This window comes from Myxine glutinosa, chromosome 7 (genome assembly GCF_964187855.1).
Source record: "Myxine glutinosa chromosome 7, kmMyxGlut1.1, whole genome shotgun sequence".
In the NCBI taxonomy this organism is placed as follows: Eukaryota; Metazoa; Chordata; class Myxini; order Myxiniformes; family Myxinidae; genus Myxine; species Myxine glutinosa.
The window spans coordinates 23,192,930-23,213,161 of NC_136267.1; the positions used below are offsets into that span (position 1 = coordinate 23,192,930).

Genomic DNA, 20,232 nt, shown 5'->3' on the forward strand with positions numbered 1-20,232 from the left:
TAATCAGCAAGGTCGTGGAATCGATCATCGCTTCTGACATCAAATCCTTCCTCTTCTCCAATGGCTTGATCTCGGATCATCAATTTGGATTCAGACCAGGTAATTCTACTCTGGATATGCTGCTTCTTCCGTCTCAACAATGGATGGAGGTCCTCAATGCCAAACATGACATCAGAGCTGTCTCCCTTGACATATCTCGTGCCTTCGATACAGTCTGGCACCCCGCCCTGCTCACCAAACTCTCCTTATATGGTATCCATGGAAACCTCCATGCATGACTTGCAGACTTCCTTTCTGGTCGCAGTCAACGTGTGGCCCTGAATGGTTTTCTCTCATCTCCCCTTCCTGTTCAGGCTGGAGTTCCTCAAGGCAGTGTTCTGGGCCCTGTGCTTTTTCTGGTCTTCATTAATGATCTCTCCGACTCTCTGGAAAATCCTCTCTTTCTCTTTGCTGATGACTCCACTCTCTGCCGCTCCATATCCCAACCCTCAGATCGGCAGGCAGCAGCCTCTTCACTCCCTGCAGACCTGGACAATATCACAAACTGGTCAAACAAGTGGAACATGTCCTTCAATCCTGACAAATCTCACACTCTCGCTTTGTCTCTCCGAAATACCGTCTGGATAACCCTCCCATCTACTTTCTGAACAATCCTCTTGAAGAAGTTCTGTCACTCAAGCTTTTGGGTTTCAATATCTGGCATGATCTTTCCTGGGAAAACCACATTTCCAAACTGGCCTCCAAAGCCAGTCGCCAACTGGGCATGGATCCTTTTTGGATTTCTCCACCATGCGAAGTACTTTCTGGGCACTTCTGAACTCCTCACCACATAGAAAGCTTTCATCCGCAGCTCAATGAATACTGCTGTCCCCTCTGGGTTGGTGCTCCTGCCTCACACCTAGCTCAGCTTCACGTGGTTTAAACCAAAGCATTCAGAATCATTGGAATCTCCCGCGATGAAGCTATCTCTGAGGGCCTTTCATTCACTCACCGCAGGCAGGTAGGTGGTCTTTCTGTCTTCTACGGACTCCTATCCGGCCTTGCTCCCCCAGCTCTATCTGCGCTCTGTACCCCAAATATTCATGCAGGACACACAAGATCTTCCAGCAACCCTCTTCTGGTGAAACTGCCAAAATCAAGACTCTCTGCTCACCCTCACTCTTTCATTCCTCTTTTCTCCTGCCTCTGGAACAAACTCATGCACAGCGATAGCTCGCCTACCCAAAGAAAGACATCTCATGAACAGTTGGAAGTCCATTCAGACTTCCACACTATGTATGCAGCACAAGGCTGCAGGATAGTACCATTGCTTGAGGGGGCAGCAATGCTCTCGGTAGGGCAGGAATTTGGAATTTGTTCATAGTGCTGGAAGTACCTCGCCTACTCTTTGCGAAGGACACCATGGGATCTTTAACTTCCACCAATGAATGCCAGCAGATGGGACGCCCAGTTTAATGTCCATCTGAGGGACAGCACACACATTGATGAAGTTTATAGCTGGGTCAATATTCGAACCCAGACTAGGCATCTTAAAGGTGAGTGTGCGTGCCTCTAAGTCAACCTGTCAGCCGTATCTACCAGATCAATGTGAGGAATGTTGTTACTTGTAGTCTTTCACTACCTGATGACATCACCATGGTTAATTTAGGGATTATTAAGACAGTGTAGCGACCCATGGGTCCCCCAAGCAAGACCGGCATCAGAATCTCCTTGCTCCAGCCGGTGACGTCACCGGCGGGGATCCACGGCGCCAGAGTGGCTGGTCACGTGACCGCCAAAGCGTGCCGCGCGTGCGGGTATAATGAGCTACACCTGTGGATCACGTGACCACCGAAGCACGCCTCGCTTGAGAGGCGTGGCTTTCGGTTTCGGTTTCTGGTTTTGCTTTATAAGGCAGCCCGATAAATGGGCTTTTCAGTGTTCCCGAGTTGGTTTTACGAATAAACATCTTCTCGGACGAGTTTGTGCCTTGCCATCCTTTTATCCGTATTCTGCTGGAGTCCGGACTCCTTCAACAGCTTAAATTGTCCTGAAATAGGTGTTCACTCTTTAACAACCAACTATCATTCCTCATTGGAACTCATCTGGGACCAGACTGAGCAAGTAGACTATTCACAAACGATCTAAACGATGTCAGTTGATGATATTAACTTAAGGCTCATCAGATGCACCCCGAGGCAATTCTCACAACCATAAAGGAGTGTCTTGTGAATTTTAATAGGACAATGTACTGCAATTGACACAAACATGAGAGAATATGCAGCAAAAAGAAATAACAGTATGATTTTATCGTATGTCGCATTGAAGGTCACTTCATGAAGCCTCAAGGGTCTCCCTCAGCAGTCACAAATCATTGAGGGTCCCCAAATAAAGGAAGGTGATCAATCCTGAAATTTGCCATTACAGGTAACTTGGACGAGGCTAAAGTACCAATCCAAAAGCTTACCATTTGTTTCATTGCCTTTGGCAGAAGAGAGCAGTACGGCATAAAGAATTTGGATTCAAAGCTTCTGTAAATTGAGCACGTCACCGTCGAATTACCGCGTCACTTTTGAAATGGTTCATCAAAACCCAATTAATGACGAGGGAGTCATGGAGGAGGTATTCTGCTTCTCATCATTGATTGAATGAATCTCCATGCAATGTCAATCCCCGTTTGGTGATTCATATATAAGTAGAAGGGGTACCCGGCGTTGCCTAATGCTCTTCCTTGCAACCCCGAGACCCAATTTTGAAATTAAATTTTGGGTTTCTTCGAAGTTTTTTTTTGTGGGGGCCTAAAACACGAAAGAAACCCCCACTAAATGCGGTTGAGAATCATCAGCACGTCCCGTGCACAGCAGGATACAGGGTTTTGTAATCACTTATGTGTGTGTCTGTCCAGGCCATAACTTTTTTTTACCATTTGGGCTATGACATCAAATTTTCACCAAACCTTTATTATGATAATACGGACAAGGCAAATTAATGATTTTGTCAAAAGGTCAAAAGTCACCATCACATAAAATCGTCAATTTCCATCCGATTGACCTGAAATTTTAAGAATTTGATTATTGGGTCACTGACTTGGTTCACCAATCAAAAGCAACAACCCGATTGTTTTTTAAAAAATAGATCAAAAGGTCAAAGGTCATGGCTGCGTAAAATCATCAATTTTCATTTTGTATTTTTTAAGAACTGTTTTCGTTATTTTGATCATACAGAAGAAGAAGAAGACAACTAAATACAAACGGACGCAGATGGCCTTTGCATTTTCACATGCTTTCTCTTTAATATCACCTTTCACGTAGCTACAAAGGCTTAGACACGACAGAGCGATTTTAAAAAAATGGAATATTTTCTTCAAAAATTTCAAAAAACTTTTTTTTGCCAAAAACACCCCCAGACACTCACTGATGAACCTCTGAAAGTTTGACAAAGATCCGTTTGACTGTGTTTGAGAAAAATGTCGACACAGACCGACAGACAGACAAACATCTCTCTCACACATTCCATTAGAGCAAATTAGGATGGCACTGAAATCCTACCTATGAAAAGGAAGTATCACCCACATTCTCTTAACAGAATAAGAAAAAGAAAAAGACACAAGTACAGATACATTCAAAGTACACCGCCCCCATGCCAATAAATTAAATATCCTACAGCGCGGCATTGCCGGGTCGCCTCCGGCGCCCGGCAATACCGCATTGCAGCCCATAGAGATTGCAATGGGAGGGAGAGGTGTACAATAATTCTCACTATTGCTCACTATTGTGCCGAAATTTCGGCTTCCCAGCTCAAAGGATGGCTGAGATATCGCCCGGACAAACAAACAAGAAAACAAAAAAAACAAACAAACAAACAAACAACCAGAGTGAAAACTGAGTACTCGCTTTCAGCGTGCGTCACTGCCGAGCCCTCTTCGGTGCCCGGCAATGACGTTTTGCAATGCCTGGAGATGGCATAGGAAAGGAGTGGTGTACAACAAACAAACAAACAAACAGAGTGAAAACGGAGTACTCCCTTTCAGCGTGCGTCATTGCCGAGCCCCCTTCGGTGCCCAGCAATGACGATATGCAGCGCCTGGAGATGGCATAGGAAAGGAGTGGTGTACATCAAACAAACAAACAAACAAACAAACAACCAGAGTGAAAACTGAGTACTCGCTTTCAGCGTGCATCACTGCCGAGCCCCCTTCGGTGCCCAGCAATGGCGATTTGCAATGCCTGGAGATGGCATAGGAAAGGAGTGGTGTACATCAAACAAACAAACAAACAGAGTGAAAACCGAGTACTCGCTTTCAGCGTGCGTCACTGCCGAGCCCCCTTCGGTGCCCGGCAATGGCGATTTGCAATGCCTGGAGATGGCATAGGAAAGGAGTGGTGTACATCAAACAAACAAATAGAGTGAAAACTGAGTACTCCCTTTCAGCGTGCGTCATTGCCGAGCCCCCTTCGGTGCCCAGCAATGACGATATGCAGCGCCTGGAGATGGCATAGGAAAGGAGCGGTGTACAATAATGGGATCATTGATATATCATCCCATGTGTAAACGAAATAGAAAGCCAACTTGATGTCAAACCTTTCTTAAGATCAAAGGAGGGTCCGTTAACAACCCATTGCAGGATGGTGGGCTCCATGACACATTGCCCAATGCACGGCACTGGATTATTTCATTTTGATGCGTTTCTATCAGGAATTGGAGCCAGTACAAAAATCAGCTCAATGGAGAACATGTTACAAAAACAACAATAAATCATCAACTAAAAGGAAACAAAATACGAAATATCCCAATTATAGCATAAAAGCAAGTTGATGAACAGCAAACAAAAGTACTGAACCAACGGAATTGTATATTCTGTGTCATTGTGCTGCTGAGTCATAGTGATGGATGTGAATGAGTTACATGAGATTCTCACCTCGGGGGAGCTTGCACACATAGCTATAGTGATTCCGACATTGCTGAAGTATCCATTTGCCGGCAGAATTCATGTGTGTGCAGTCTGTAGAATATCCGGTCGGCTCGCCGCTGGCCCAGTTGGAGAAATTGAACAAACTGTCGTCTGTCCAATGCATCACTTAGCACAAATACATGGCAAGGGGAAGAGGAGAAGGTTTATGGCAGACATATGTAGGTACGCAAGTATAAGGTGATAGAATTATGACACTACTATGCAAGGGAATGTGTACTGAAATGTCCATCGTGGTTCGCTATTACCTCCATGTGCAATGTGTGGTGTGATAGGTTGTGTGCCAGCATGGAAGCGTGCATGGCAAACTCATGTGCACCTTCTCTGATCGGTCAGTCCGTATACAATACAACTACGACTACTACTACAACTACAACTACAACTACAACTACTACTACTACTACTACGACTACTTCATTAGTGGCACCAATTATTCCCACCTTCTCATTCGGTTGGCTGTGGAACGCTTTTGGCCCAGGCCTTTCACAAACTGGCTGGCCAGGCCTGGCTGGCAAGAACTTGCCTCCTCTTCGTGAAGAACACTGGGACATTTAACGTCCACCTACTAGCAGAAGGGACACATAAATTTAACGTCCATCTGAGGGACAGCGCACACTGCGAAAGGCCTGGTAGTCCAGCGGCTAAGTCGAAAAATATTTCACTTTGTGGAGAAATTATGAAACTTTGCAGACAGGTGGAGGACCCCAGTAGGAACATTTTTCGATTAGGACCCAACTCTGAAACGCCCCCTGGTGGCCGCCATCTTGAATTTCAGAAGGGCCGCCAGATTTGATATATATTTGCCTATAACTTCGAAACTAAAGCAGATAGAAATACGATTGCAGTGGCTAACCCCCCCCCCCCCCCCCCCATGACAATTTGGGTGAACAGGTGATCAGTTAGCACCCCATATGATTTTACTTAGCACCCCATATTATTTCAGTGCACCTCCATGTTTGATGACGATTCGAGCCAGGCGAAATACTTTCAGCAACTCCCATTGGAGTACACAAGTGTACCTGCTGCACAACCTCTCCCAAAGGATTCTCATGTTCCGATCTCTTATGGGCCTGTCAGGCCACCTACAGATGAATTACTGAAGAAGGAGCGTAAATTAGAGTACAAGTGGTTGGAACAACAGATGGAGCTTTGCCAAAAGGAAACGCTTGGTGCGACCGATTATCCATCCTGGGCAGCCTACCATGCTTCCAATCAAGAGGAACCTCCGAATCCTAAGACAAACATTTCGTTGCTCCCTCTCTTCCGAGAAAAGTCCAACACCGTGGCAATGATCTCGCACATTATGAACAACAATGCTGCTGCAACAGATTTCCTCAATCCTGGTCAGACGCCAGTCCTCACAATGGATCAACCGCTATACGCCATAGGGAAGCAGCTCCAATGGCGGTTTCCCGACTTGTATGGTGAGGACAAGTACGTAATTGTACTTGGGGGGCTGCATACAGAAATGGCTGCGTTGAGGACCATTGGCGATATTCTTGATGGAAGCGGGTGGACAGAGGCTTTGGCACAGGCCGACATTGCGAGTGCAGGCACCTGTGAAGGATTCCTTCGAGCATCCCATGTGACCAAAACCCGCAGGGCACATCAGGTTACTGCCGCAGCTTTGTATCAGTTACAGCAAAAGGCCTATTCGGATTTTAAACAGACGGAAAGCACAGATCATCATGATGGTGAACCTGACCCAATCGAGTTCACTGAGTGGTGTGCCGGGAGGTCCGATAAGTACCCACAGTTTCATTTTTGGCAGACGGTGTTAGATTTTGAACTGACAATCTTCCAATTCGTAAGGTCCTTGCGAGTGGCTGATTTTGACATGTACATTGCATCACAAGCAGATTTAGTACCGTGGTTCTTCGCATTGGACATGACAAACTATGCCCGCTGGCTACCAGTTCATGTGCGAGACATGTCCAATTTGCAGGATAAGTGCCCGGATGTCCATCGTGAGTTCAAGCATGGAGGATTCACTTCAAACAAGACAGTTCGACCGTTCTCGGCTATTTCGTTGGACCAAGCACACGAGCAGGTTAACGCACTCGTTAAGGGGGACGGCGGAGCTGTTGGTCTTACGGAAAACCCTGGAGCGCTTAGGAGATGGATGGTTGCTGGACCTGAAATAGCAAGACTAGTTGGAGAGTTTGAGGATGGTTTCGACGACGCCGGGGCATCCATGACACCTGCTCGCCACCATGAACAGACGAAAAGCGTCCAGGAGAAATTTGTTGAAGATGTATGATCATTGGTTGCCACAATTGAAGAAATGGGCAACCCTTTCATGGAAGATAGTATGGACTTGCTGAATCTCAATTCCAAAGTCATCATGCCAGAAAAAGTGGTGAAAGCCATGAGGAACGTCAATGCGCTGGGAAAGTCAAAATATGATGAATTTGTGGAAGAGCGTTTCAAGTCCAATTCGAAGTCAATTGGAGACACCATTTCCCGCAACAATGTGGCTGTGTTCAGCAAGCCTGGTGTGCAAAAGACAAAGGCAGCAGGAAAGTTGACTGAGCTGAAGAATGACAGGGCTCTGTTCTCAAGGTTGTACATTGCTAGTCAAAAGAGAGAAGGGGATATCGATAAATTCTTCAGGCCGAAAACCAGTCTAGTCCACCGTCACTCGCAAGTGGAGGTCAGATGAGACAAGGTGACAAGCATCAGCTTCTGGACTGTCTCAATGGTGTGATGACCGATGATGGTACGGCCTTGGTGGTTGATGCTAAAGTTATTGATGGCCCTGCTGTTGTCCACTTTCTACAGCCTGGTACCTGTGCCACCTTCGAAGATTATGCCCAAGATATCTTTATCCCATATGTGGTTAGGGAACTGGGGAATGCTAGTCGCATTGATATTGTTTGGGATGTCTATCGGTCGGACAGCTTGAAAAACGCAACGAGAGAGAAAAGGGGCTGTGGTACAAGACGCCGAGTGACTTCCTCAACACGAATTCCAGGTAACTGGCCAAGCTTTCTCCGAAACAGCGACAACAAACATGAGCTATTCCTGTTTCTTGCCCAGAAATGTGTGAACTACCAAATGGCAGGTGACAAGCTCATCTACAGCACTGTGGATGACAAAGTTGTGTACTCTTCCAAAGACGCCATCAATGCAGCTCTTGCCCCTTGCTCACATGAGGAAGCAGACTCGAGGATCTTTGTTCATGTCATTGACATGGTTCGGCATGGACATACAAAAGTGATGATCCGCACTGTGGACACTGATGTAGTGGTGATTGCAATTGCTCACTTCTTGAACATTGGCCTCAAGGAACTTTGGGTTGCCTTTGGAACTGGTAAGAAGTACAGGCACATCGCAGTACACCAAATCGTCGCTAACATAGGACCAGAGAAGTCCAAGGCTCTGACATTTTTCCATACGTTTACTGGCTGCGATACGGTGTCCTTCTTCGCAAACCGTGGAAAGAAGTCTGCATGGCAGGCATGGCAGGCATATCCAGATGCTACAGAAGCATTTGGGACATTGTGTTCACAACCAGATGAGGTGCCGAGTACTGTCATGGACATCCTGGAACGATTTGTTGTGTTGCTGTACGACCGTACATGTGAACTTCAGGGTGTGGATGCTGCACGGCGATACCTGTTCTCTAAGGGGTCAAGGGAGATTGAGAATATACCTCCAACAGCATCGGCTCTCTTGGAACACACAAGGAGAGCTACATTTTAAGCAGGTCACATCTGGGGTCAGTCGTTGGTCTTCAACCCCGTTGTTCCCCCTCCAGCTGATTGGGGTTGGGAGAAGGATGGTGAGATATGGACAGTGATATGGACCGTACTACCCGAGGCATCTAAGGCGTGCTACGAGCTCCTGAGCTGCAAGTGCAAGAAAACTTGTAAAGGAAACTGCAAATGATACAAAGCAAATCTCCAGTGCACATTCCTATGTGCTTGTGATGGACAGTGCTATGAAAACTGACGTTAGCCGCTGAAGTTGCAGTCCTATGTAATTTGGATTAAGGGTTATAAGAAAATATGTCGAATATGGCGGCCATCTTGGAATCCAAGATGGCGGACACCAGATATGCATTGTCTTTGATTTCACTGGATTCCTTGAGTCTGAAAATGGGGGGTTAGCCACTGAAATCGTATTTCTATCTGCTTTAGTTTCGAAGTTATAGGCAAATATATATCAAATGTGGCGGCCATATTGAAATTCAAGATGGCGGCCACCAGGGGGGCGTTTCAGAGTTGGGTCCTAATCGAAAAATGTTCCTACTGGGGTCCCCAACCTGTGTGCAAAGTTTCATAATTTCTCCACAAAGTGAAATATACTGCCATATTTTTCGACTTAGCCGCTGGTGACTTCATCGCTGTGTCGAGATTCAAACGCAGGACGAGACAATTTTACAAATATGATCGCCAAGCCATGGGGATAAAAGTTTGCAAAAAGAAAAAGTCATCAGTCACGTGGTTTGACGGCCATATTGGATTTTAAAATATGACTTTAAAAACATACTTCTCCGAAACCACTTCTCCGTCCGATCGATATGAAACCTGAAAGATATGTTCACAAACTGATGGAGGGAAATATTTGCAAACTATGAGGTCATCAGTCATGTGGTTTGGCCACCATCTTGAATTTAGCAAAAAATATAATAATATTTTCCAGAGTACTGCTTGGCGGATCAATGTGGAATATCATACGTATGATCAAATACTGATGTGGGAAAAATAATTGTAAACTATGATGTCACCAGTCACGTGGTATGGCAGCCATCTTGGATTTAAGAAAAAAATATTTGAAAATCCATATCTCCAGAACCACTCAACAGATCATTCCGAAACTTCATACATATGATTGACCACACATGAGGAACTTTTTTGTGAACTGCGACATCATCAGTCACATGGTATGGTGGCCATCTTGCATTTAAGGGAAAAAATTGAAAATCTATATCTCCAGAACCGCTTAACCGATCCAAACCAAAATTTACAGATATGATTGACCACCGATGAGGAAAATTTCTTTTAAATGATGATGTCATCATTCACGTGGTATGGTGGCCAATTTGCCTGGAAGTCGATCATCACTGATTGCAGTTCTAGTTATTATTATTATTATTATTATTGTTATTATTATTATTATTATTATTATTATCCTTTTAGTGTGGATCAGACTCAAAAATAGACAAGTCAATAGTGAAATATGCAATGTGGTGGAAAATGAAATGACCTATTCTCAGCTCTTCGAAAAAGCAATTCTTACAGAACCATGAAGTCAGCAAAGAAAGCACAAGATGTACACATGCAGGTAAAGTGAAAGAACTTCAAACGAGGATTAAAAGAAAGGTGATTTAGATAATGTGACATATAGAAAATGTGATTACCTTCATTAATTCTAAAGAGACCAATCCACAAAGGCTTCTCTTCCCCGAAATTTTTGGTCACCTGTTTGAGAATGAATGCATTTTCTTCCAACGTGTGGATACTTCCCAATGTGGCTCCTGGCAAAAAAGAATAACCAAAACTTTATCAGATTCAAATTTTTCATAAACTCCTTCAATACACAAAACAGTAACAAATCTGATGGCTTTGTAACTATTTGGCAATCACTCTCCCTCTCTCTGAATCTCTCTCGGGATCTCTCCGGATCTCTCTCTGGATCTCTCTCTGGATCTCTCTCTAGATCTCTCTCTAGATCTCTCTCGAGATCTCTCTCTAGATCTCTCTCCAGATCTCTCTCCAGATCTCTCTCCAGATCTCTCTCCAGATCTCTCTCCAGATCTCTCACCAGACCTCTCTCTCTCCAGATCTCACTCTAGATCTCTCTGTAGATCTCTGTAGATCTCTCTGTAGATCTCTGTAGATCTCTCTGTAGATCTCTCTGTAGATCTCTATCTAGATCTCTCTCTATATATATATCTCTCTCTAGATCTCTCTCTACTTCTCGATGTAGATCTCTCTGTAGATCTCTCTCTCTCGATCTCTGTCTACAGCTTTCTCTAGATCTCACTCTCGATCTCGCTCAAGAGCTCTCTCTATAGATCTCTCTCCAGATCTCTCTGTAGATCTCTCTCTCTCTCTCTCTCTCTCTCTCTAGATGTCTCTCTAGATCTCTGTCTACAGCTTTCTCTCGGTCTCTCCATTAATCTCTCTGTGGATCTCTCTGTGGATCTCTCTCCAGATCTCTCTCTAGATATATCTCTCGATCTCTCGATCTCTCTCTCTCGATCTCTCCGTAGATCTCTCCGTAGATCTCTCTCTAGATCTCTCTCTAGATCTCTCTCTAGATCTCTCTCTAGATCTCTCTCCAGATCTCTCTCGAGATCTCTCTCTAGACCTCTCTCCAGATCTCTCTCCAGATCTCTCTCCAGATCTCTCTCTAGACCTCTCTCCAGATCTCTCACCAGACCTCTCTCTCTCCAGATCTCACTCTAGATCTCTCTGTAGATCTCTGTAGATCTCTGTATATCTCTGTAGATCTCTCTGTAGATCTCTCTGTAGATCTCTATCTAGATCTCTCTCTCTCTCTCTCTCTATATATATATATATATATATATATATATATATATATATATATATATATCTCTCTAGATCTCTCTCTACTTCTCGATGTAGATCCCTCTGTAGATCTCTCTCTCTCGATCTCTGTCTACAGCTCTCTCTAGATCTCACTCTCGATCTCGCTCGAGAGCTCTCTCGATAGATCTCTCTGTAGATCTCTCTCTCTCTCTCTCTAGATGTCTCTCTAGATCTCTGTCTACAGCTTTCTCTCGGTCTCTCCATTAATCTCTTTGTGGATCTCTCTCCAGATCTCTCTGTGGATCTCTCTCCAGATCTCTCTCTAGATATATCTCTCGATCTCTCGATCTCTCTCTCTCTCTCTCTCTCGATCTCTCCATAGATCTCTCCATAGATCTCTCGCAATGTCTCTCTCTCCAGATCTCTCTCTCTCCAGATCTCTCTCTAGATCTCTGTATACAGCTCTCTCAAGAGCACTCTTAGATCTCTCTCTAGGTCTCTCCATCAATCTCTCTCCATCAAACTCTCTGTAGATCTCTGTAGATCTCTCTGTAGATCTCTCTCTAGATCTCTCTCTAGATCTCTCTCTAGATCTCTCTCTAGATCTCTCTCTAGATCTCTCTCTAGAACTCTCTCTAGATCTCTCTCTAGATCTCTCTCTAGATCTCTCTCTAGATCTCTCTCTAGATCTCTCTCTAGATCTCTCTCTAGATCTCTCTCTAGATCTCTCTAGATCTCTCTCTAGATCTCTCTCTAGATCTCTCTCTAGATCTCTCTCTAGATCTCTCTCTAGAACTCTCTCTCTAGATCTCTCTCTAGATCTCTCTCTAGATCTCTCTCTAGATCTCTCTCTAGATATCTCTCTAGATTTCTCTCTAGATCTCTCTCCAGATCTCTCTCTAGATCTCTCTCTAGATCTCTCTCTAGATCTCTCTCCAGATCTCTCTCTAGATCTCTCTCTCTCTCTTTCTTTTTGGTATAGCAATAAGCAATTGAAACTTAAATGCCTACTCTATCAGTGAAATGTTGGTGGGGGGAGAGTAATGTTGGGGGTGAGGGGGGAGTGGGGGGGGGTCGTGAAATCCTACATCGGTCAGGTAAATATAACTCACCATGAGACATGCAGTGGCGCACAGCCATGGACCAAGACTTTGGGTGGTCTGTGTGTACGAGATAGCAAGACTTTCGAAAGGCCAACCATATATCTTCAACAGTGGAGTTAGGGCAGATGACTTCAACCTCCACTTCTGGATTTACTAGTACATTTTCTGTAGGCAGAAAGTTGTTTCCCCCATTTTGAGAAATTAGGTTGAAGAAAAACCAACAGTATATTGGATGGAGCTGCAGCAACAACAACAACAATAACTTCTCCAATCACCTGGAGTCATACAAAATAATAATTGTGAAATCCTGAACAAATATTTGAGTTAATAAACAAAACGACAAAAAGTAGAAGGCACTGGGTATAGAGAGCATAACTCCGCCAGGCTGAACATTTTAAGTTTTGTATCCCACTGATAGGTCAGATCTGGATTCGGACCTGATCCAACATTGAATTGGCTTGTTCTTGTTGCCTGACCAACTCATCCACCAAGTTTTGTCCGAATCCGTTCAAACTTTTTGAGATATCCTGCTATTTATAGGTTTTAGCCCTATCACGCAATGGTGAAGAATCACTAAAAAATTATTTGTCTGATCCGGATCCAGATTTGAATCTTCTCCAAAATTGAATCAATTCTTCCTTGTCACACACCCAACCTGCCCACCAAGTTTTGTCCAAATACATCCACAACTTTTTGTGATATCCCGCTATATATCGTTTTTTGCCCTATCTCTCAATGGTGAAGAATCACGCAAAGATCTTCTCAGATCCGGATCCGAATCTTCACCAAAATCAAATCATTTTGTTCTTGTCACATACCTAACCTCGCCACCATATTTCAGCTATATCTGTCCACAACTTTTTGAGATATCCTGGTTATAAACAAACAAACAGACAGGACTGAAAACATAACCTCCATCCACCTTTGGTGGCGCAGGTAATAACAATACGACCCAATGCATAGGTGAAACTTCAACCATTCCATGAAATACCAGGATGATTCAGGAATAACCTGACCTGACTAGTTTATTTTGTTCCCCGCAGAAAGATGATCTCCCTCAACACGATCCATTCTCTTTTATTAAATGCAACTGGAAGCCACTGTACTCCACTAAACTTTTCTCTTTCATCTCTCCAACTGAACTTTGGTCGACCTCGGCTTCTTCAAAAATCTTCCATCGTTTTCCAGTTTGTAATGCTTGTTATTTCAGGAATAAGCATTCGTTTTAGTTGTTTCCTACATTAAACTTAATGTAACTCTTCTCTAAGCTTCTTTAATGTACTGTATTAAAGTCACAAAAGTCTTCCTTTATTATCAGGTAAAAGATTCCTAAAAATAGATACAACGGGTGTGAGCAGCATTGATTTGTATCATTTGTAGGTGTGTGCCTACATCACCACCTGTGCAGGGCTGTCCATGAATTGTTGATATTTTAAAAATTGTGATGCAATGGAAAAGTGGTAATCCTAATTATTAATTTACAATTAGTTGTACTGGCTTTGACAACAATACAATTTTTTGTATTGTTGGCAACAGAACAGAAAAAGCAAGAAACAAGTTCAGATACATTCAAAGTACACCGCCCCCATGCCAGAAAAAATTAATAACATCCTCCAGCGCGGAATTGCCGGGGTGACTTCAGCATCCGGCGATACCGCCGTGCAGCGTATAGAGACAGTATGGGGAGGAAGAAGTGTACAATAATTGATTGTTTAATTGCGTAATTAAAATAAATAAATGATAAATTAAATAATCAATAAATCAAAATTATCCTTGATAGCCACATCACTTGGTGACTGTCATGTCCCAATATTGGCTTCCTAGCTCAAAAGGTGTCTGAGATATTGGGCAGATGAGAAAAAAGTGATTAAATAATGAAAATAAATAAATAATAATCGTAAAATAATTTAATTATTAATAAACTGGCTAATATAATATTTTAACCACCACCGTTTCATTTGAATCTGTAACTTTAAAAAAATTAATTAATCAAGTGATTAAACGAATAATTAAATAAATAATCGATTAATTGATTAATAAATAAATCAAAAATACCCTTTACAGCCAAATCACTTGGTCATTGTCATGTCAAATATCAGCTTCACAGCTCAAAAGGTACCTGAGATATTGCCCAGATGAGAAAAAAATAATAATAATAATAATGAAAATAAATAAATGATAATAATAAAATAATAAAATCATTAATCAATTGGCTAATAGCATACCTAAGCCACCAGTGCTTCATCAGTAGCTGTAACTTTTTGAAAAATAATGAAACAAGTAATTAATCGAAATTTTTTAATTATAAATTGATTAATAAATAAATAAATAATCGATTAATTGATTAATCAATAAATCAAAAATATCCTTTATAGCCACATCACTTGGTCACTGTCATGTCCAAATATTAGCTTCCTAGCACAAAAGGTGCCCGAGATATTTCCCAGATGATAAAGAAAATAAATAAATGATTAATGATGAAAATAAATAAATAATAATCATAAATAATTAAATAATTAATCAATTGGCTAATAGAGTACCTAAGCCACCACCATTTCATACGAATCTGCAACTAAAAAAAAATTAATCAAATAATTAATCGAAAAATTTAATAATTAATCGAATAATTGATTAATCGAATAATTGATTAATCAATAAATCAAAAATAGCCTTTACAGCCAAATCACTTGGTCGTTGTCATGTCGAAATATCAGCTTCCTAGCTCAAAAGGTGCCTGAGATATTGCCCAGATGAGAAAGGAAATAAATAACTACTTAATTAATCGATAATAATTAAGTAATGAATCAATTAATTGATTAATCCAAAAACAAAAAAAAACGTTTTTGCCAAAGCACTTGTTCACTATTGTGCCGACATTTCAGCTTCCTAGGTCAAAGGATGGCTGAGATATCACCTGGACAAACAAGAGAACAAACAAGAAAACAATAAAACAACCGGAGTGAAAGCTGAGTGCTACTCCCTTTCAGCACGCGTCATTGTCAGGCCCCTTTCGGTGCCCGACAATGACGTTATGCAGCGTCTGGAGATGGCATAGGAAAGGAGCGATGTACAAAAAACCCCAGAAAAAACAAAGAAAACAAAATAGAAACAGCTACATATATCGAACAAAATTTGCGAGCAATGGAGCACCTCGCCGCCATTAGAGAATTTAAATTGCATCAGATGTGCCAATAAATGTGAATTGTTGCTCCCAGCTAGCCGGCTTGATGACAGAAAATGCCATATGCATTTTTGCCGCTTCAAAGAATTGCATCCGGCACGGGCAACTTGCTGGTATGGTCAAATATGAGCAAATATTCTATAGCTATTTATATTTCTTGAAAATGTTCAGCAGGACCACCATTTTTCCTACACACTTCCACAAAGCAACAGATGATAATTATTATTCACGAATCTGCAAAACAGGACCTTATTGATCGAGTTGCGCAATTCCAAAACTTTCGCCCTCGCCTTCATGAAATTTTATATTGTTTTTGTCCAAAGAAAATAATCACATGGATTTAAGTTGAGGCTATGACTATGAGAGGGCTGTGTTATTCCGCAGTTGTGTCTGTCTGTAACTTCCAAGAAATGACGCCATCCTCAAAGTTTTTACGGAAAAATTGAAGAACACCTCTCACAGTTTGTGGAGTTGCGGAAGCTTGTGTGAACCGTTCGGTGAACACCCTTCAGCCATCGGTCATTTTTTCTCGTGTCAAATGACCTTTAATCACTATTTCCAAAAATGTTCTGAAGGGTTTTTTAATCATAACATTCTATTGATACAAATGATGTGATGTTTGACCCAAACAATCACTGCTTATATAACAACCTGCAAGAGAAAAACGTCATAAGTTATTGGGCAATCCTGTAGGCCAGGGACATGAAATTTATAATTAGGCTGTGGTTGTGACACATAATGTCCTGCTCTTTTTGAAAGGTACCTTTGGATCATTAACATCTACAAGTGACTACTAGCAGATGCCAGCTTCCCATTCCTCTGAAAAAAGTAAATACAAATGTAAAGTCAATAACTATGGCGTTGGGCCACCACTTGCGGCCAGAACAGCCTGCACGCGCGGTGGCATAGAGTCCACCACCATCTGGAATTCTGCAGGAGGGATGCGGCACCATTGTTCCACGAGAAACTCAAACAACTCACACCTGTTTGATGGAAGTGGAAAACACTGTCTCAGACGTCGTTCCAGAATACCCCATAAGTGCTAGATTGGGTTCAGATCAGATGACTGAGAAGGCCGTGACATATGGATAACATCAGTGTCATTCTCATAAAACCAATGGGTGACCACACTTGCTCTGTGGATGGGGGCATTGGAGGATCTCCTCTTGCAGCCATGCTAGCCATAATTCCAGGCAACCAGAAATGTGCAGCATTTTTATACATGACCCTAAGCATGGTGGGATGCTATTTGCTTAATTAGCACATGGGCCACACCTGTGTGGAAGCCGTTTCTTGGTGTCCCTTATTTACCTAGTATTTCCATATTTTTGTCCACTACCTGTGCGTTTTATAACTATTTTGTGTTGGTGTTTATTCCATGTCAGAATGTTGTCCACAACCCAAATAATAATTTGCAAATCCTCTGTCCTTTCTTGTTTCTACGATGGATGTTTCGATGATCAAAAAAGACAATCAACTTTTTTTTTTATCAGTCGATGATTTCCTCACCAATTAGCCTGCACTTTGGCATTGCTTGGACTCAGCTGAGCTCACTCACCTTTAACCCTCTGGCAGACTGAAAAGTGCTGCTGGCTGCAAGGTGCCACTTCCCAAGTACCTGCAGGTCTCACAAGAACGCAGCTTTCACTAGTGTGTGGTGGCTGCGTGGTCCAGCCAGTGTATACGACTTCGCTGGAATCCTGCCAGAAAAATGTGCCTGTCTGGTAGGGGTGAGAGGAGCATAGAGGAACAGAATGCCACCCAACTCCATTCAATACCGATCACAGCTAAGCAATCCCATACCAGCACGCCAACTTTCTGCAATCTCATAGGGTTGCTTATCATAAAAATTAATAACTTTTTAGTGGGGGAACAACAACAACAACAACAACAAATTGATTGGAATATTCACTTGATTCACACTTGACCAGTAAACAAGATAAACTAGAAAGCATCTGAAAATTCAAAGCCCGACCGCGTCTGTTTGTATTCAGATGTCTTTTTCCCTATGCTCAAATAACAAAAAAAGTTTAAAATTTTTAAAAAAAACTTTGTTTAAAAACAAAGTAACAAGGATTCAGTGACCGAATATAAACTGAAAATTGATGATTTTATGCAGCTTTGACCTTTGAGCTTTAGATCTAATAAAATAATAAGCTTCTACCTTTTGATTAGTAAAACAATCAATTATGTGACCCAATATGCTGATTCTTAAAATTCCAGGTCAATTGGATGAAAATTGATGATTTGATGCAACCTTGACCTTTGACCTTTTGATCTAAGAAAAACAATCGACTCCTACCTTTTGATTAGTGAACCAATTCAATAACCAAATATGCAAATTCCTGAAATTTCAGGTCAATCTGTTGAAAATTGGTGATTTTACGCAACTTTGACCTTTGACATTTTGATCTAAAAAACAATCAGCTTGTTGTTTTTGATTGGTGAACCAAATCAGTGACCCAATATGCGAATTCCTGAAATTTCAGGTCAATTTGGTGAAAATAGGTGATTTTACGCAACCTTGACCTTTTGATTTAAAAAAAAAATACAATCAGCTTGTTGCTTTTGATTGGTGAATCAATTTAGTGACCTAATATGCAAATTCCAGAAATTTCAGGTCAATCTGGTGAAAATTGGTGATTTTACGCAACTTTGACCTTTGACATTTTGATCTAAAAAAAACAATCAGCTGGTTGCTTTTGATTGGTGAACCAAATCAGTGACCCAATATGCAAATTCCTGAAATTTCAGGTCAATTGGGTGAAAATTGGTGATTTTACGCAACCTTGACCTTTTGATCTAAAAAAAACAATCAGCTTGTTGCTTTTGATTGGTGAATCAATTCAGTGACCCAATATGCAAATTCCTGAAATTTCAGGTCAATTGGGTGAAAATTGGTGATTTTACGCAACTTTGACCTTTGACATTTTGATCTAAGAAAAGCAATCGACTCCTACCTTTTGATTAGTGAACCAATTCAATAAACAAATATGCAAATTCCAGAAATTTCAGGTCAATCTGGTGAAAATTGGTGATTTTACGCAACTTTGACCTTTGACATTTTGATCTAAAAAAAATCAGCTTGTTGCTTTTGATTGGTGAACCAAATCAGTGACCCAATATGCAAATTCCTGAAATTTCAGGTCAATTGGGTGAAAATTGGTGATTTTACACAACCTTGACCTTTTGATATTAAAAAAACAATCAGCTTGTTGCTTTTGATTGGTGAATCAATTCAGTGACCCAATATGCAAATGCTAGAAATTTCAGGTCAATCTGGTGAAAATTGGTGATTTTACACAACTTTGACCTTTGACATTTTGATCTAAAAAAAACAATCAGCTTGTTGCTTTTGATTGGTGAACCAAATCAGTGACACAATATGCAAATTCTTGAAATTTCAGGTCAATTGGGTGAAAATTGGTGATTTTATGCAACCTTGACCTTTTGATGTAAAAAAAACAACCAGCTTGTTGCTTTTGATTGGTGAATCAATTCAGTGACCCAATATGCAAATGCTAGAAATTTCAGGTCAATCTGGTGAAAATTGGTGATTTTACACAACTTTGACCTTTGACATTTTGATCTAAAAAAACAATCAGGTTGTTGCTTTTGATTGGTGAATCAATTCAGTGACCCAATATGCAACTTCCTGAAATTTCAGGTCAATTGGGTGAAAATTGGTGATTTTACGCAACTTTGACCTTTGACATTTTGATTTAAAAAACAATCAGCTTGTTGTTTTTGATTGGTGAACCAAATCAGTGACCCAATATGCAAATTCCTGAAATTTCAGGTCAATTGGGTGAAAATAGGTTATTTTATGCAACCTTGACCTTTTGATCTAAAAAAAACCACAATCAGCTTGTTGCTTTTGATTGGGGGATCAATTCAGTGACCTAATGTGCAAATTCCAGAAATTTCAGGTCAATCTTGTGAAAATTGGTGATTTTACGCAACTTTGACCTTTGACATTTTGATCTAAAAAAAAAATCAGCTTGTTGCTTTTGATTGGTGAACCAAATCAGTGACCCAATATGCAAATTCCTGAAATGTCAGGTCAATTGGGTGAAAATTGGTGATTTTACGCAACCTTGACCTTTTGATCTAAAAAAAACAATCAGCTTGTTGCTTTTGATTGGTGAATCAATTCAGTGACCCAATATGCAAATGCTAGAAATTTCAGGTCAATCTGGCGAAAATTGGTGATTTTACACAACTTTGACCTTTGACATTTTGATCTAAAAAAAACAATCAGCTTGTTGCTTTTGATTGGTGAATCAATTCAGTGACCCAATATGTAAATTCCAGAATTTTTAATTATTTATTATTAGTCTTATTTTTTGGATACAGATCGAGGCTCGTGAAAGAGCTAACATTTATCACACAAACAAATCAAACAGACAAACAAAATATATGAAAAAGAGGGAGCGGTAGACAAGATGGGGAGAGAAGGGGAAGCACACAAACACAACATTTGAGAGCAGGGTCATCGGG

At 41.5% G+C, this 20,232-nt stretch overlaps 1 protein-coding gene across 3 annotated transcripts in view; it reads right to left on the reverse strand.

Annotated features, from left to right (window-relative positions):
- The window catches only part of LOC137431059 (macrophage mannose receptor 1), a 234,554-nt gene that overhangs the window by 32,863 nt on the left and 181,459 nt on the right, over positions 1-20,232 (reverse strand). For all 3 annotated transcript variants that reach the window (XR_013624029.1, XM_068121949.2, XM_068121948.2), the window contains exons 25-28: positions 17,291-17,453; positions 12,561-12,716; positions 10,314-10,430; positions 4,898-5,056 (exon numbers count right to left, since the gene is read on the reverse strand). Coding sequence is in view for 2 of the 3 variants with exons in the window: in XM_068121949.2 (XP_067978050.2) it covers positions 4,898-5,056; positions 10,314-10,430; positions 12,561-12,716; positions 17,291-17,453 (595 nt within the window). In the remaining variant the exon portion in view is untranslated. The remainder of the gene's footprint in view (positions 1-4,897; positions 5,057-10,313; positions 10,431-12,560; positions 12,717-17,290; positions 17,454-20,232) is intronic.